Source organism: Channa argus, chromosome 2, assembly GCF_033026475.1.
Source record: "Channa argus isolate prfri chromosome 2, Channa argus male v1.0, whole genome shotgun sequence".
Lineage (NCBI taxonomy): Eukaryota > Metazoa > Chordata > Actinopteri > Anabantiformes > Channidae > Channa > Channa argus.
Window position 1 is genome coordinate 8,392,194 of NC_090198.1, and position 17,242 is coordinate 8,409,435.

At 39.9% G+C, this 17,242-nt stretch overlaps 1 protein-coding gene across 3 annotated transcripts in view; it reads right to left on the reverse strand.

The window, feature by feature from the left end:
• Positions 1-2: 2 nt before the first annotated feature.
• Positions 3-17,242, reverse strand: part of LOC137111891 (transcription initiation factor TFIID subunit 4-like) — a 78,728-nt gene continuing 61,488 nt past the window's right edge. For all 3 annotated transcript variants that reach the window (XM_067495132.1, XM_067495131.1, XM_067495133.1), the window contains one exon: positions 3-2,235. In XM_067495132.1, coding sequence (XP_067351233.1) covers positions 2,062-2,235 — 174 coding nt within the window. In that variant the 3' untranslated portion in view covers positions 3-2,061. The remainder of the gene's footprint in view (positions 2,236-17,242) is intronic.

A 17,242-nucleotide genomic window follows, 5' to 3' on the forward strand; every position in this document is an offset into this window, starting at 1 on the left:
AGTTTAGTAAACAGCTTATTTATTCCTTTACAAAATAGGTACAAATACATAAGTATTGTTTTTTCACACAAACAGGAAATTTTCAAGATATTTACAAGAGTTTACCAAAAATAACGTGGTTCTAATAAACACATAGTTTTGTAAACAATATTTACAAATTATTTTTACATTGAAATGTTATTTCTCCAATCTGCTTACATTAGTAATAACGTCCTAATATTTTGGCTAAAAAGCTGAAATAGTAGAAATCTCCTCCTGTGAAACCACCGTAACCCATAAGAATCATTAATAAAATCATTTCAAATCATCACAATAGATAATGTTGTGCTTGTTTGTAAAACATGGAGTCTTGGAGATAAAATGTATGAAAATGTGTTAAGCAAAAAGCCAATCCAAAAAGAAACCCAAAAGAAATATATTAATTAAAGTTAAAGTTAAGTTAAAAATAATTGTCATTTGACAGAAATTGGCAATATTGTTTTGTTTTTTTTTACTTAAAAGAGACTTTATTATAATACAGGGATAGCTTTCAGTTGTCGGGTAAAAGATATTATAAAAGTGCTGTCAAAATTTACAACGCACAACAATTATTTCAAATGTCACCTATATTTAAATACATTTCAGTATGACAAGAAAAGCTGCATAGAGGCCAAGATATTTAGTTAAATTAAAAAAAATATAACAAAAAACATAAAGGACAATATTACAAAATACTATTTGGATTTGTTTTAAAAAAAAGAAGAAAAACTAAAACAAAAAGGCGAGAATGCAGGACTACATGTAAAAAGCAGGCATTTTGTTCCATTTCTGTCTTCAGTCAGAAACACAAAGAGAGAAACAAAAGGGGAGGAGAAATTAGAAATCAATTTTGGGCTGGATTCATACATCTGCATCCCTACAGAGATAAATATTACTGTGGTATTTAATTTTGGATAGAAACAAATATAAGTGCTATGTACTAAACAATTCAAGTACTACCGTTATTAGAGAGGAAAGGGCCAAAACAGGCTCCTGAGACCTCTTTGACAATAATTAAAATCTTTTAAACATCATTCGTGTGCAGCTATTACAGTGATGGGGCAGATAAAGGAATGTCTGTTGTTAGATGAGGTTACACTTGGCTCTGACCCAAAACTTCATTTCTTAACCAGTTATGTTGAAGAGTTGACATAACTTTCAAACATCTAATTATTAAAACAATGTTCAAAAAACGTGAGTTCCAAAAAAAAAAAAAAAGACTGACTCTCTCGACAAGGGCAACCAATAAGAAACTGGTGTCATAGTGCAGACCAAGTTTTTTCAAATTATCTTTTTGTAAGGGTTAAGTGGATTTCGTGTTATAACAAATAATCTACAGGTGAACTGAATCTAAATTTTAATCATTCAAAGCACATGATTTTACAAAACATCAGGTTTAATAATATTGACACGAGTTACTCCTTTCTTACAAAGCTTACACGTGAGAGAAATTATACATGCTGTAAAATAATTCAAAACGAACTATTTACACATACAATAAGGAAATTGAATGTGATGCTGTTATTTGGAATCTTAATGGTTTAAAATGTCTCAATATAGAAATCTGTAAAGTCTCTTACTGAAATCAGCTAAACTACATTCGGTGAACTATGTTCAACAATAGCTTGTGGAGGATCATAGGCTGTATCGAGGTGTGAACGCAAATAAACCTTACTTTGAGGTGGTTCATTGAAGCCTCTGCCAGTGATGTCAAATAAATAACTAACCAGCATACAAAGAACAAGTTCTGAAACAAGACCTGGGACATGAAAACACTGTTCCTCTAAGAAACCCAACTTCAAATATTGATATGGCCTTTAAACTGAATGTTCAAACCACACGCCATTAAGCTAAACAGAGAAGACACAGAACAACAGTTTTATTTTTGTAATATTTTCTCTCTCTTCTGTCTTCTTATTAAAAGCTACATCAAACGTCACTACAGTACATATGGAGACACAGAGCTGAAACATTAGATCTGATCTGAAGGCACGTGGCTGGGAAGGAGGAGGAGGTTGAGGTGGGTGCTGAGTGGAGCAGAGGCTACTTGAGCAGGGCACGGTAAAGGAGGAGGGAGTGGGTGGTCTCTCTCTCCTGCTCCATGTAGAAGATTAAGTCCCTGAGGTTGACGCGAGTGATGCGCTGCCGAGTGTACTGGCGCGATGAGGTGGACGGGGCGGAGGAGCTGGCTGGGGAGCCCGCTGTGCTGCCTGAAACCTGCAGAAAAATGTCAAAAAGGTGAGATGAAGGGATTCAAACAAGATTACTTAAGGCTTTCCACACCTTTCAGGGCCTAAAGTACAAGGGGAAAAAAAAACTCAAAATATTTTCACATTTACAATACTATATTGCCTTTTGACACAACATACACATACAAGTCAACCTATTACTAGTACGTTTTCAGCAGCAGCAACTGTAATATTTATGCATCAAAAAGAAGATGAGCTCAGACTGTGATAGGCAGTTGACCACACTCTTACAAACACAAAAAAGTTTAAAGAAAATGCATTCTTTATTTTCATTTCAACAACTTCATAGAAATTTTGAGTTACAGTGCTAGGACATAGCAAGTAGGCCATGCTGTTAGCGTGGCTCTGGGGATGGAAATGCCAGTCAGTTGTTTGATCCAACCTCAGTGAATGGTTGTAGTTTGGGGAGTATATGAATGACTGATTAATAAAAAAATTCCTCTGCTTTCAGTTTTTTAAAACATGTTTTAAAACACAGAAAGACAACATCATCTGGAGGCGATGATGTCATCTTTGCTCATACTTTGGAGGCTTTAGTTGTGGTCAACCTGCTCCTCCAGAACTTCAGATGACATCATCTGAACTGAAAAACCTCTCCAGATTACATCATATTTTATGGCTACAAGCTGAAATATTTTAATACAGGGAAGTCAGAGAGAAGTTTAATAACATTCATATACATGTACTCCTCAAAGAGAACCATATGGTGTGCAAGTGGGTGAAGTCGACCTTTAATGCATTGGCATGAAATTTTGAATAGATATTGATGGTTCCCAGAGGAAAACTCTTACGACTTTGGTGACCCAGATGTTTCCCGTGGTACCACCAAGGTTGAAATGGGTGTTTGAGAGCAATATCACATCAAGTGCTGTACATTTGATCACAGATATTCATATCCTCTAGAGAGAAGTACTTGTAATAAATGTGTTGATTCTTATGGTTTAAGTCTAAATGTTTGAAAAACAAATGCTATTTCCATCACCCTTTAGTTTTTTATGCTAACACGCAAATATGCTGAACATCGTAAACAAGAGGCATTCCTAACATCACAAACTGTAATTGTGAGAATATCACATTTACCTAAATGCACTGTCGTAATTAAGTTCAGCCTCGTAAAGCCACTAACATTGTTGTAGACTTGTTTCTGTCCATTTCAACATTTCTTCCATGGAGATAATGAAACAGATTTTCCATACTCTTTCAAAGCTGTGTAGGAATCCTGAAACTAACTAGGGGCACAATGGAATATTCCAGTATATGACTGGAATGTGACCTTCAGAGGTGCTAAATGTGAACCCTACCTCTTTCCCAGGCCCCTTTCTGGAATTTAAAGTGCAGTGACCTCATATCATATAATTGTGCAATTATATTTATTTTTGTCCAATAATTTAAAATGAATTTTAAACTATAATAATTGACACTTTGTAAGATCTAAATTTCCTGCTCTTTTCTCTGGGTTTCCTTTAAGTCTTCTGTCTTTTTCGTTTAGGAAATTTGTCTTCACTTTGTCTTCAGCGAAGAAAAAGATATTTGCCTTGGTGATTCATTCAAACTGGTAGTTTCCATGGTGAAACACAACGGTGTTTAGAAGTAAGCCACACTATGTTTCCCATTCACTACATGAAGTAATCGTTGAATGGCAAACACATTGACAGTATCAATAGTAAGGAATGCTGTGGCCGCCAAGCAAGTATACACGTCCAATTAAGAGAAATAATCCTTCTTGAAAGCATGAATGAGATCAAAAAGAGACTTTAATAATGTCCAGATCTTCAGGTGCGTCAGAGCATTCGCTGACTTTTTTTTTCTTAAACTAGTTGAACATAAGGCTCAGAAGAACATTGCCGATGTGCTCGGGTGGCAGGGGAAACCATCAGTTTTATTTAAGTGTGTTTATGGCCTCTTTACATTGCCCAGAATATGAACAGATTTTCCCTCTAAATAAACAACACTGCTGACATAGATCTGAGCTGACGTCTCACTCTGAAATGGAACGCTTGTTGTTTGTATTTGATCCAGGAAAAATGAGAACGATAAAAAAAAAGGGAGTGTATACAGAGGCTGATACAAATCAAGAGATGCATATACATTTGGAAATGAGAAACACTGGGAAACAAATCCAATGAGTGCCCACTTGAACCCAGGCAGAGAGAAATAAGACCAACATTTCAGTCAGGAACACCCTCTCACAATTACATTGATTGCACCACTCTGTAAACACACAGTACAGACAGGCCTTAATTGCAAACATATGATGCGTATGAATTTGCAAGAACTAAACCAAAGTCCCTCCAGCACCCGCCCCCTCATATGCTTGTCTTTGTGTACACTGTATGACGATGCCTCATCTCAAATTTCGTTCAGTACACTCTCTGACCCCTGGACAGCAGGGGTGATGAGTGAGGACAGCCAGGCCACTGTTTCCACCAACTTACCTCAATTACATCTACCATCTCTAGTCAGTAATACTCACAAGCTAGGAGGGATTTGGCTTGAAGCGCAAGTGGGTACAGCCAGCTCCTTGTCACCTTAAGGCGCACCGGACCCTCACTTTGGGGAGCGACCCTGGCCTAATCAGGTCAATCATGGCTGACCACATGTGAAAGATGAGCCTGACTACTGCCATGCCAATTACTGCCACTCACAAGTGAGCCGGGCGACAGGGCCACAGATTTTACCAATCAAAGCCATCCATCCACCTGGATAGATGGACAGCAGTCGCCATGGGCCACTGTGCAAGGGTTGTGCCGTGGTCACAGTGGATGTGCCACAGGGACAGGGACAGCCTTAAGTGATCCAAATACAGGCAGAAAGGTCAACGCTCAACCAGGAATTCACTCAACACTGCCTCTTGTTTTTATCTTTATGTGCCCTCCTCATAAAGAATGTCAACATCACAAACACAGGTACCTTGTTGTTGGTATCTATGGAGACCATCCTTCTCGTCAGTACACACAGGAAATCATGCTGTGGAGGAGGGAAGGGAGGGGAGGGGGGGGTAAACACCAGCGCTAAACAAAGCAGATGGCTGAGTGTCAGTTAAAAAGGAAAGCGAGACATCAACGACCACGCTTTCCCTGTCGCCAGCAATTACACAGTCATTGTGTCTGAAATCCAATGAAAAACAAAATGGCAGGCTTTGTGAGGTCACACGGATGAAAAGAAAAAGTGAGGAAAAGAGAAAACGCAGGGGAGCAGAGTCACAAAGAGAGCCAGAAAGGAGGAGAGCAAAACTGAAAGTCTCAAAATCAGCCTGGCCAAGAAAGATCCATGAGGCAAAAAACAGCATCTGTCATTTTATCTGTGATGGGCCCTTGAAGGCATTATGTCATATGACATATCCATCGTACAGAACGCACAGGGATATTTCGATACATCTCTTCAGACATTTGACTTGTTTGGAGCGGGGGACAGGGAGAAAAACAGAGAGAGAAAGAGCAGAAAGTGGAGAGGAAAGGAGACAAGGGGAGAAGAAAAAGGAGGAGAGGGAGCTTGTCTTCTGGCTCCAGCCATATGTTGAAAGTATTGTAATAATAATTCAATCACAATGTAATAAGGCTACTTATATAGTACATGATAAAACTTGCCAATGATTGCCAATGATATTATCCACAACAAATATAAAATTTATAATTTTTCTTGCTTTCTTAATCATTTATCACAACAAAATGTGAATCTATAAAGCTAATAACATTCATATAGTTTCATTTTCAGAAGGATTTACTAAGACATGTAAGAAAATCTACATCATCTACGAAAGTGTCAGCTAACAGGGAACATTACCTAAACAAGTGCATTTTAGCAGTGGATGAAGACTGAAACTGTAGGTTTGTACATGTAAATGGTTGTATGGTTGTATGTGGCAGTGAGTGGACAAAAATGCACTGGGACTATTTTAGTCTATGTCCACATTCAAGACTCCAGGCTTGTTTCATACACATCTTGTGTCAAACAACTATAAACAAATGCTAATGAGGATCATACACAGAGCTCCTATTTGCATAATTACTTAGATTCCTATTTGACTCTTTGTAATTATGACTGTATACTTCATCCACTGACATAAATAAAGGTCCTCTGATGATCAGCAACATCCAGTGGTACCTTGAGAGCAGTAAAATTTATTCAGATTTAACTAAATTGACATTTTGTTACTAATGTATGTTTCCTCTGTTTTCTCTATGTTTCTCACTGGAGCTTTTAAGTCTCTGTCTCCAATTCTGCAGTGGCAGCAGTGATACTGGTAGGTGTGTTGAGGAATTTACATTCAGTCCTTTAATGTAAGAAAAGGGAAAGGGGGTGGGGCAGGAGCGGTGGTGGGTTTGTTGCTGAACTGTGGCTTTGAACCTTGAGTGGCACCTGTGCCTTGATGCTGGAGCCAATATTGGATTTGGCCCAGGTCACACCTTAGGGCGGTGGGTTAATGGCCCACTTTGCCAGGCACACAGAGCAACTCAGCCCCTGCACAGGCCAACCTGCTGTCTCAGCACTCCACTCCTCACAACAGAAGTTGCAGACAGGGGCTGCATGGTGAGAAAATACACACATGTAGTGCGCAGACCAGTGCGTTATGACACAACGGTCACCATACTGTGTCAACCAAAACTGCAAGATGAAGGGAAAACAGCAATGTTGCTCAGCACTCAAACTTAAGGAGAGAGACAAGACCAGTGTTCATGATGCAACATTACTCTATTGTTGTTATTACTTTGATGCTAAAAAATCTGTTTAAATTCTGGTGTTTCTGCTTCAGGCAAGGAGGACATATATAGCACAACAATCGGGATAACACTGTCGACAAACTAAACAAAGAACCGGAGCAAAAACTGGAACCAGGTGGTGCTCTTATAATTCTAAAATTAACAGCAGACACTGGTCAAACAGTGATTGATTTTGTGTATGATGCTAGTCAGTTTGACTAGTGGCCAGCCGTGATCTGGTGGTCCAGTTGTATATGCTAAATGTGCTGGTAGAAACTAGCAGAGGAATTCAGGTAGTGCTGGTGAGGCTCCGCTCATCACAAGTACCTGACAGAGTGACATACCTGCATGGATGCTGGTTGGCTGTGGAACTCAATGATTTGCCGACGGACAGACTAACTGAAGAACTGGCTGTTTGGCTGACTGAGGGCGAGACTGACTCATGACTGGCTGAGTAATTTACTGACTGAAGGACTGAGTGACTGACTTGGTTGACTGACTATGTGCCAGGAAGCAAAGCTTTCCCACATGTTCTCCTCTACGCCGCATTTCAGTCGGGGAACGCTACCTCGTCCCTTAACAGTGTTTACAGTGCGGAGCCCAGCCGTGGGAGTGCAGCCCTGCTTCATCTCCACATTCGGCCTTAAACGCCTCTTCTACGGTCGCCATTAATCAGCAACAGAGACTTTCTCCCTCTCTCCCTCTCGCCTCTCCTTTTTCTCGCTCATCTACGCCCACAGACATGCTGGATGAGGCCATTTTGAAAGAGTTAACAGATGTCGGCTGATTTGCCCGGGGCTTTCTGACATTGCCCGAGTGATGTATTTGATGTGGAGTTTATTCAGCTCTAATAAACGTATAAAGAATTAGAATAATAATTCACAGATGTACATAGCCAGATTATATGCCAGAGTCTCTCTTTGAAGCAGAAAAGGGAGCCAAGAAGAAAAAGGGTTTTGGGTCAGTCCACCAATAATCAAAGAGGTCAGGATAAACTAATAGCACAGCTTTATGATCACATGCCAACACAGGCGGCCTTTAGTCCTTTCACACGTTCCTCTTATTGTGGAAAAGCTTAAACACGAAGCTGCCATTGTCACTGAGCTTTGTAAAATAGAGCAGAGTGAAACACTTTTGCCGTTTGTTTTTTTTTTTTTTAATTGTCTCATGTGTGGTTTATTCAATTTGTCATTTCGTGAACAGCAGAGAACATCTTAAAGCATAAAGGGGAAAACACAAAGAGATGAAAGTGAGGTCTAGCATTCTGATCATGGCAAAAGATGAGGGAATTACTTTCAAAGCAAACAACTTCCATTTGCTTCACAACTAAAGAACAACAAATCTCAAAAATGGCCAGTTGCAGAGCATCTTAATACCCACATAAACCATAAAAACAGCTACACAGCTCCATGGCAATGCATAGCAACCGTGCAGAATTTCAGTCAAGGAGAAAGAAGGCAAAAAAACACCTTATTACTTCTAACTCCTGCAAGCCATTTTGGTCTCCAAAGGTTTTAGAGCGCCGCAGGCCATGTGTCTGCAGTGTTTCGGGAAATGACTTGCCTTCGCACGAACACTGCTATGTTCTGCAGCACTGCTGCCCCCAGCATCCCCGCTCAATTTCTGTTTAACCCCTTCCTGCCTTCTCTCACACTGACTCACTGCAACAGAGAGCTCACACCCAGCACAATACTGTCACATTGTTCAGCCTCCCACAAACCAAGGCAAATCAGACCAGCTTTTTCACGAGCTAACACATTAACTCCACGTCTAATTTGGCTACTTAAGCATGTGATGGCACTTCATGCAGGGAAGACGTAAGGTTACATGAGGCGGAGAAAGATGAAGCAAAAAGCCCCTTCATCATTCCACTTGATCTACTACAATGTGCGACACAGTTTGCACACTTGAGTGTGTATCAACGGTGGATTAAATCTGCAAACTCGTTGACACAACACATAATTAAAACATCTTGCTCGAGGTCAGGAATTTTCTAATTAGTAGTGTACTGACAAAGCTGCAATTCCATCGCCCTGAGTTTCAAAGTCCACAGGTTACCGCTAAGATGAAAGCTGACCCTGGAGCACTATTCTGCAGGGCTGCTCCTGCAATTCCTCAGAAGACAGTCACAGGGTCACCAAGCTAAACAGTGCGCTGCACCCCAAACGTTTCCAAACAAAGAACTTCAAACTTTCCTGCCTGGAAACACAATCTTGCATTTTCTTACCCTCTCTCTTTCTTTTCAACCTGAGAGAAACAAAAGATTGTGTGAAGGCAACCAGAGGAAGAAAATGTAACATTGTTACATTTTAATTAAAAAGCTTTAAGCCTGGCTAGCTAAACAACATATTAAATACTATAAAGGGTTAATTAGCTGCGTCTCTGAAGCTTAAATTGGCACTGCTATTTAGGATTTTGGGGTTATGCTCACATATGGGTTGATTTTGCTTATTAAATAGAGAGAAAGCCTTTTTGTCCGCAATCAGAATAGGACAACAGGGGCTAATATCACAGCTCCATACTTTTGCAATTGTTGTGATTTATAAAACAGCTCTGTTTATCTGAAGATCACGAACCAATCAATAATCCACAAAGCAATGTGTTCAGTGTCTTTCCTCATTGCCGTTTTCTATAGAGAGAACCAGATTGAGAAACCGCTAACAGCTGCCGGATAACCTGGACAATTAACACAGGCCAAGTATCTTTGGTTACATAAAGTACCAGAAGTAGAACTTTTTAACATTAAATATTCAAAGCATTTCATATATAAAATGAACCCAATTAGAGTTAAATAGAAGAAGTGTAATGAGTCTCAAGTCAGAATGCTTGTCTTCAGAACTACTCGCTAATGAGCCCTTGTTGGTTTTCAACACTTTACTTTCAATGGTGTGGCACTGTCATTTCTGCTGGTTTTTAATTTTTAATTCAAGTTGAATGAGAGGGTGGTGACTGAGTTAATAATCGAGGCACCGGGGTGTTTTGCAGCCGATGGATAGCTGGGAGAAAGTTGCCAAATGAGGCTTGTGGTCCGTCCTTTGATGTATTCGCAAAACGTTTCAAATAGGAACAACCAGTTAACAAAAGCCTATCAGTTCAGTTGGATCGAACATAAATGACCACACTAAGAGGGGCGCATCTTGCAAATGGCCTAATTAGGGAAAAGAGAAAGCTAGCAAAATAGCATGGCACTGAATAACACAAAACCCCGCTACCAACAGACACTGATTTGGGAATGAGTTAAGAGACCAAAAGGCAGCGTGACGGATCCCACCGCTCTGCAGACATGCTGTATGCTGAACTGTCAGTCTTCACATAAATCCTCATATGAGCAGTGACACATTTCACTTAGAACAAAAGGAACGCACAGTGGGGCCACAGTAGATATGGAGATGGAGGAGATTAGAAAGCACATTTACAGCACAGGGTCACACTATGAATTGTTCCTTGATCTCAAATAGAAATAATTTAGCCATCACAGGCTCAGTTCCTGAGCCGCTGTCACTGGTCCCCATGCACCTGATGTGACGCCTGCCAAGTATGAAAGGCAGGAAAATGGCTGTCTGAGTAGCAGGTCTGATTAAAATCCAGGCTCTTCTGGGGAAAGTGTAGAGTTTAATGTTTTATATAGATGGCCCACAAAGACGAACCAAAACTTTAGAGGAGGTTTTTTTTTTTTTGTGAAAAGTGTTTCTGTGAACATTCATGACCCCCAGTGTCATTGTTTGACATCCAACAACAAGCTGAGACACTGACAAGAGTTTTTAGACCTTTTGATTCTGTGGATGTAGATAGCATTCAATTTTAACATATTTATATACAACTTTTACGCTATCTGCAGCAAGTATAGATGTGCATAGATGCCCATTGATTCCATTATTTGGTACATTTAGTGCTACGGTTTCAAAATTAGCATTCTAGGTAGGTTGTTGGGTAAAAATGGCAGGCGACATCACAAAATTTGGATTCAGTTAAAAAGTTCCTCATTACAGTTTTGCTGGCACCTTCCTGGAGGCCTCATTTCTCCCATCAGATTCCACTTCCACAGGCCCAGAAGGCTTCCTCCCTACCTGCACAGCATTTTGGCAACCTGCTTTATTATACCACATACAACAGCATCATTTCCAGGCAGCTGTGTCTGTGCGCGTGTGTAAACATAACGCTTATCTATATATTGACTTGGTTTAAATCCACACCCTTGTCTGCCATAATAATTACACATCTTGTATTAGGAAGTACTCAATTCTTCCTGCACCTGAGGCGGGCGGCTGCAGGAGTTGCCCACCGGCGCCCAGCAAACACACCTCCGGCGCTGCCTGGTATCCAAACAGCTTCAGCATACACCCACAGCCATTGCCTTCCATAGTGTAATGGCGGCTTTCTATTAAGACTCCAACTGAAGAGAAAGTGCCAGCCCAAGCATGTTTAAATGCGTTTCTTTATATAGCAGGAAAAAAGCACTTAGGATAGGTCGAACAGGTAATAAAGACAGCGGGGGGAGGGGCGGAGGCTGTGGTCAACCAGTCAGACCACACACACCCACACACAAACATAAATGAATATCAGCACACACCCTAACACACAGATACATAAACGCTTGAAAACAAAAGTTGTGTGTAGTGACACAAGCCAGGTAAGTTTACGTTTTGTGGCTCTCTGGACATTGAGGAGTGTGCATATAAAAAAATTAATAATAAAAAAAGTCCAAAAGGCTGATCAGATCTTTTTCAGCCAAACCACATCCATAACTCAAAACTGTCCTGACATGTATTCAGAAAACTGATGTGGGTGATAGAGGCCGTATCCAGCTATTCACAACTCTCCCAAAGTTCTATCAGTGCAGGGCGTTCATTAGTCCAACAAATACATAATTTATGCAATCTAAAAAATACATGTGATAATGAATCAAAATGGGACAGAGAGACACAGAAACACTGAGGTTCTCTTATGGTTTCTTTGTTCCAGGAAAGCTAATAGAGGTCAAGTCTTGGGCAGCTGCCCTGCCAAACATGGCCAAATGCAATGTTGTTGTTCTGCTGCTTCGAGGCCAAACCAGAGCCAAACTGTTGTCACTCTGCTTAAACTAGCAGATCGAAGTTTGTTAAAATTACTTTTCCTTCAGACAAGAAAGTCTTATATCATTCAGTGGCTTAGTACATCCAGTAACAGTCACATCATATCTTACCTATTGTTTAAATAGCACCAAACATGGAAATGGAATTTAGTGAACATGTATGTAGGAAAGTGCAGGCAAATTCAACGGATTAATGAGATACAAATAGTCCAACAAAATCACACAATTTTAGCATCAAGCAGACATATAAAACAGCACTAGTGCCAAATAGCCTTTATCCTCTCTCCATTTAGGACTAAGAACATTCATGTACATGATGATGTCTGAATTCTGCTGAGATTATTTGTCAAAAACGCCTGAATTTCACAGTTAATTGGCCTCCCTAATTAGCACAGGATGTCTAATTCCCATTGCAGTAAGTGTGCTAAATGGTAAAGCTTTAGCAAGCGCATGGCATTCCTTTCGTTTGAGCAGAGAAACTCCCCGTGCAAGCCGAGCTCCACTGTACATTACACACTCAATGATCGATTCTAAATCTTAATTAGGGAAACGACAAACAAGCAAGGGGACTTAATGAACTGTGTACCTTGTCAAACAGCTGGCTGATTATATTTATTGAGATATATGTTAAATTTAATGTTTTGGGCAATTAACTGTAGACCCCTCTGTAATCTCTGAGGGACATAAAGGGGCCATGAAGGCGGGCACCAGGGCCACAGAGCTAATGGAAAGCAGCTGACAAATATCTGTCACTACCAGAGTGCTGCAACAAGGATCAGTGACACAGAAGACCTTGTGTTCAGAAATAAAGATGTCATATGAACTTCACCCTCCTGTACGCCTCAATCCCAGTCACTTGCGCTCCTGGTTAACACAGCTGTGATACTGTAAAATGTTTCAGGCACTCTCTGCTGGGAACTCACCCCATTTAATGATCTGAGATGTTCTGCAAAAACAACACAGAAACATAACAAAAGATATCTAAAAGTGGGGCCAGTCTTTATTATCAGTGCCTTTTTTTTCACAGCCATCTATTTCTAACTTTTTTTCTAAATTGGTCAAATGGAAAGCAGCTAAAAGCGAGGAAAAAAAATTAAGCTGAGCCAAAAAGTGCGACTTGGATTTAATATTTTATAATTGCCAAGGGACATTCTAAGATCAATGAATTTTTGCCCGGGACGCACATCAGAAAGAGATGTACTTCAGTCTTTTTAGGGAACATTGGTCTATTTAATTCCAGTGTCTGATGCATGTGAAATATGCCTTCCATGGCCTCCTTCTTCTTCCCCAGGCACTGCTGCAGGCAGACATTATCACTTTTAATGGGCCGCCATGAGAAGAGGCAAGTCAGCCAATAACCCATCCTCACTAATGGATCGCCTTGTTTGTTCTCTTTCACCATTTTCTGAAGCTAATTTTAGATGTTCTGTTTTTCCATTAAAAGACAAACTAGAGGACACTGTATCACAACAATGTTGTAGCCCACAATTAAATAAATGCTGCTTAGACTGAAGCACAGATCCGAACTGCATTTGTGTGACTCCTTTACGTGGGCCATCTCAGTCAAGAAAAGTGGCTGGTGGTTTGTTCATATTATGGGGGGTATAGCTCAAGAATTAGAGAAAAATGCACAACCGGAGCCTGTAATCAAAAGCTTAAAGACTGGAATAATGGGGTAGATATCAGCACATGTTTTTAGGGGTGTGAGCCATCACATTGACTAATTTATAATCTGCCACAACATATTTTTTTCATTTGCCTGTTATCTAAGCAACCTGTAACCTATTGCCATGTGTTATGTGGAGAGGTTATTCTGTAAATCGTTTAATAAAAAAACAATAAATATTATCCTATCATACATGTTCATTTAAAAGACGTCTGAAATATTTACCACATTTGTTTACCTGGTGACATCTTTTACCATTCTACAGAATAACTAAAATCTCAACGGATCTCTTTCAATGACAATCCCACATACAATATTAAAGGCATCTAGGAAAGGAGTGAAGAGAAACAGCTGCTGCAAAAGTATATGTGTAGGTAACACAAAAATTCACTTTTTGACAGACAAGTGACAAATGCAAACTGCTAGAGATGAACTATGATACAGTAAATATACAGACCGTGCTCCATTATTTAGTTTTAAACAGCGAGTTGTTGCTTACAAGATGCATCATGTACACCTCTACAATCAAAAGCCCTGAATCAGATTCTGGAAAACTCAAACCGCTCTCCATGCTGGCATTTCTGCCATCTTGTTGTAGTATTTTGCCTACTCCATACATATTACCACCTCCTATCCACCCTTATTGGCATTCTTCTGCCCCCCCTCCTTTGAGGTTTGAGCCTTTTTTTCCCCAGGCTCACACCTTGACAGCTGACAATGGAGCTGACAGAAAACTTACAGTCAAACGAAAAAACAAAAAACAAAAAAAGTAAACACATAATACCAAGAAAATGCACAGCTCCCTGACTATGCCGTAGTGCTGCGCTACACAAAGCCATCAGGGTTAAATCTAACAGCATCACAGGAGGTCCTATAAATAACGACAGTAAGTCAGATAAAGACACAGGAGTTTCTTAAGTGAGCCATAACACAAAGTACTCTTTGGGCTCTCCGGGGCTCCACCATGTAAGTTTCAGAGGCTCTGTGTTGACAACTTCATTAGCAGCGCCCGCGCTCTAAAAATCTCAAGTCGTTCAACAACATTATCACAAGTTAAGAATAGGAATTTGGTGGCCCTGAGTTTCTGTCTCCTCTAAGGATGGAGGAAACACAAGCAGCCACTGAATGGCAAAGCAGTGATTGAGGCGTTTTCTCTTCTCATCCCTGTGAGTGGTGAAGGCGTAGGATGAGATGAGTGGGTTTGCACAGTGCGGTATAACACAACATGGGGCCCAGGCTGTTAGGCTGTCCCCATGTCTCTGGCCAGCAGGCTAGCTAGAGAGCCACCCATTCTCGGCCCGCCTCCATAGCAGCGAGGCGGGGGGGAGGGGTGTTAGCAAATTTCATTCTTCAGAAATTTAATTATATCAAGATTAACAAGGGAGGTAATTAATTTCTTTAAGATGGGTATCTTTTAAGTGCCTAAGGCTTAACTTTGTTGTCAAAATTGTATATTTAACCATTATTTCAGGGCAAAGTTTTAAAGGCAGAAATGAGGGAGATCACTATTTTTCCATGAATATGGATATATAAGAGCTTATCTAAATAGGGAAATTACAATGTTAACAATAATGTGAACATTTATACACACATATAAATTTAAGGTCTATTTGGAAACTATTAAGAACAGTGTGAATTTTTAAAAATGTGTTTAATGTATATTAATAGGTTCCTTCTGATCCCTTGTGTCATTCTGATTCAACCTGTTGTAGATAGGTGGATAGTTAAAACAGTGGCACACTGTGTGGACTACAATGCCATCGTGAAGTTGAAACTGTCCAAAACACTGAAAAAGCAGCTGTCACGATGAGCAGATATTTAAGGGCCTTCATTCATGGTCATCACATGGAGCCAAAAGTAGTTACCAAAAAAAGGTTGTAGCCATGTAGTGTATTAAGCTTTATTATAAAAGCATATAGTTTTCTCTCTTGAAGGTGACTTGAGATTTTTTACAATGACGCAGGTTTTTCTTATATTGTTATTTTAGATTGGGAACTATCAGTTAAGTACAGTACATCAATACCCACCTGTAAAATGCAGGAATCCTCTCTACTCTCCCTCACTTACATACAGTAGACAGCCCCTATGTGTGTTTATGAACTTTAAAAGTGCTTTCACCCTCTTTTCATCAATGAAGGGGGGGCAGTACATTTCAATCTACTACAAACTTTGTGTTATATTACTGATAAGTAATAAACTAGTCTTGTATGCCAACTTTTTGTATATTGCGTATATATAGTTTTAGCTTTAATTTATATCTTTAATGAACTCCTGTTTGCCACCCCCTGCTTGCTTTGTGTGAGAATGTTGGTTGTCTTTTTTTTCACAATAACCGTGTATTCCAGAGCTCATCTTTCCAGGTTCATGTGCCATATGGATATATCTTGTGGTAGTTCTATCACTTAATGTTAATGAGGTTAGTGGAGTAACATTTTAAACACTGTGCTATAGCTGTCACAATGTCACAGAGAACACTCAATAAATTGAAACTTTTTTCAATACTGCAAATAAATATATGTACTGTAATATGGTGACAATTTGACAATATAATCGTATTGTCAGATTATGGTAAGTTCACTCTCAGGTATTGCAGGTATGAAGATCTGACCTCATATTATGTACATATTATGGACATTGACATTTCACTATAGATTACAACAAGACTCAATAAATGTATTCCACATAATTGAAAGAAAAAAAGAATTTATGATTTCATGCTAATGTTATAGCTGCATTTTAAATGCTTTAACCCATAGTCCATAGTGCAATAACCACTGGTGGGTACCACTGTACTCTGCATTGTGCAGGGGAAGGGAAAGTTGGCAAAGTGCACTGTGTTAAAGCTCTAAGAATGAATGGCATCTAGCCAAGGAGCCCCTGTAACCATTCTGAAGACTCGACTCTGTCTCCTTTGCGTCCTCGCTGGAAATACAGAATTGCTTTGAGAGGCAAAGTCAAACTAATATTACAGTCTTCTTGGCATTATGATACTAATAGCAGCCTCTCTGTGCCCTCTTTAATCCTATTTATGTAGCATGTAGAGAAGGTGAACCCACACAGGAATCTTTCTTGCTTCATTACAGCCTGATATAAGTCATGTTAAAGTCACTGTACGCTACTTCATATCCCACCCTGCATAACTTATGATAAAATAAATAAATACACACCTAATCAGGGGTTAATGTCAATGAATCCCAGTGGGTTTAACTGAAGCCTACATATACTGTAGTTTAGAGCAAAAGTGGAGCTCCACGTGTTTAGGAAATTAAAAAGAAAGTTAGTTGTCTTTGCTACTAAAAGTGTTCACTGTGCAGAGGGTTTGGACATGGAGAGGAGGAAGAGGAAAGTAGGAAGGAGGGATGTTGTGGTAGTAAAAACAGGAGGAGACTCTAGTAAGTACTGTGCAGTACTTGCACATTACTGCCACTGTACCAGCAAGCAGGCATGACGTTTTAACCAAATACTATCCCCAATGGACTCTAGGCAAAAAAAATGAAAAGAACAGACTGGGGGAGGAGAAGTGAGTGGTTTTCACCAT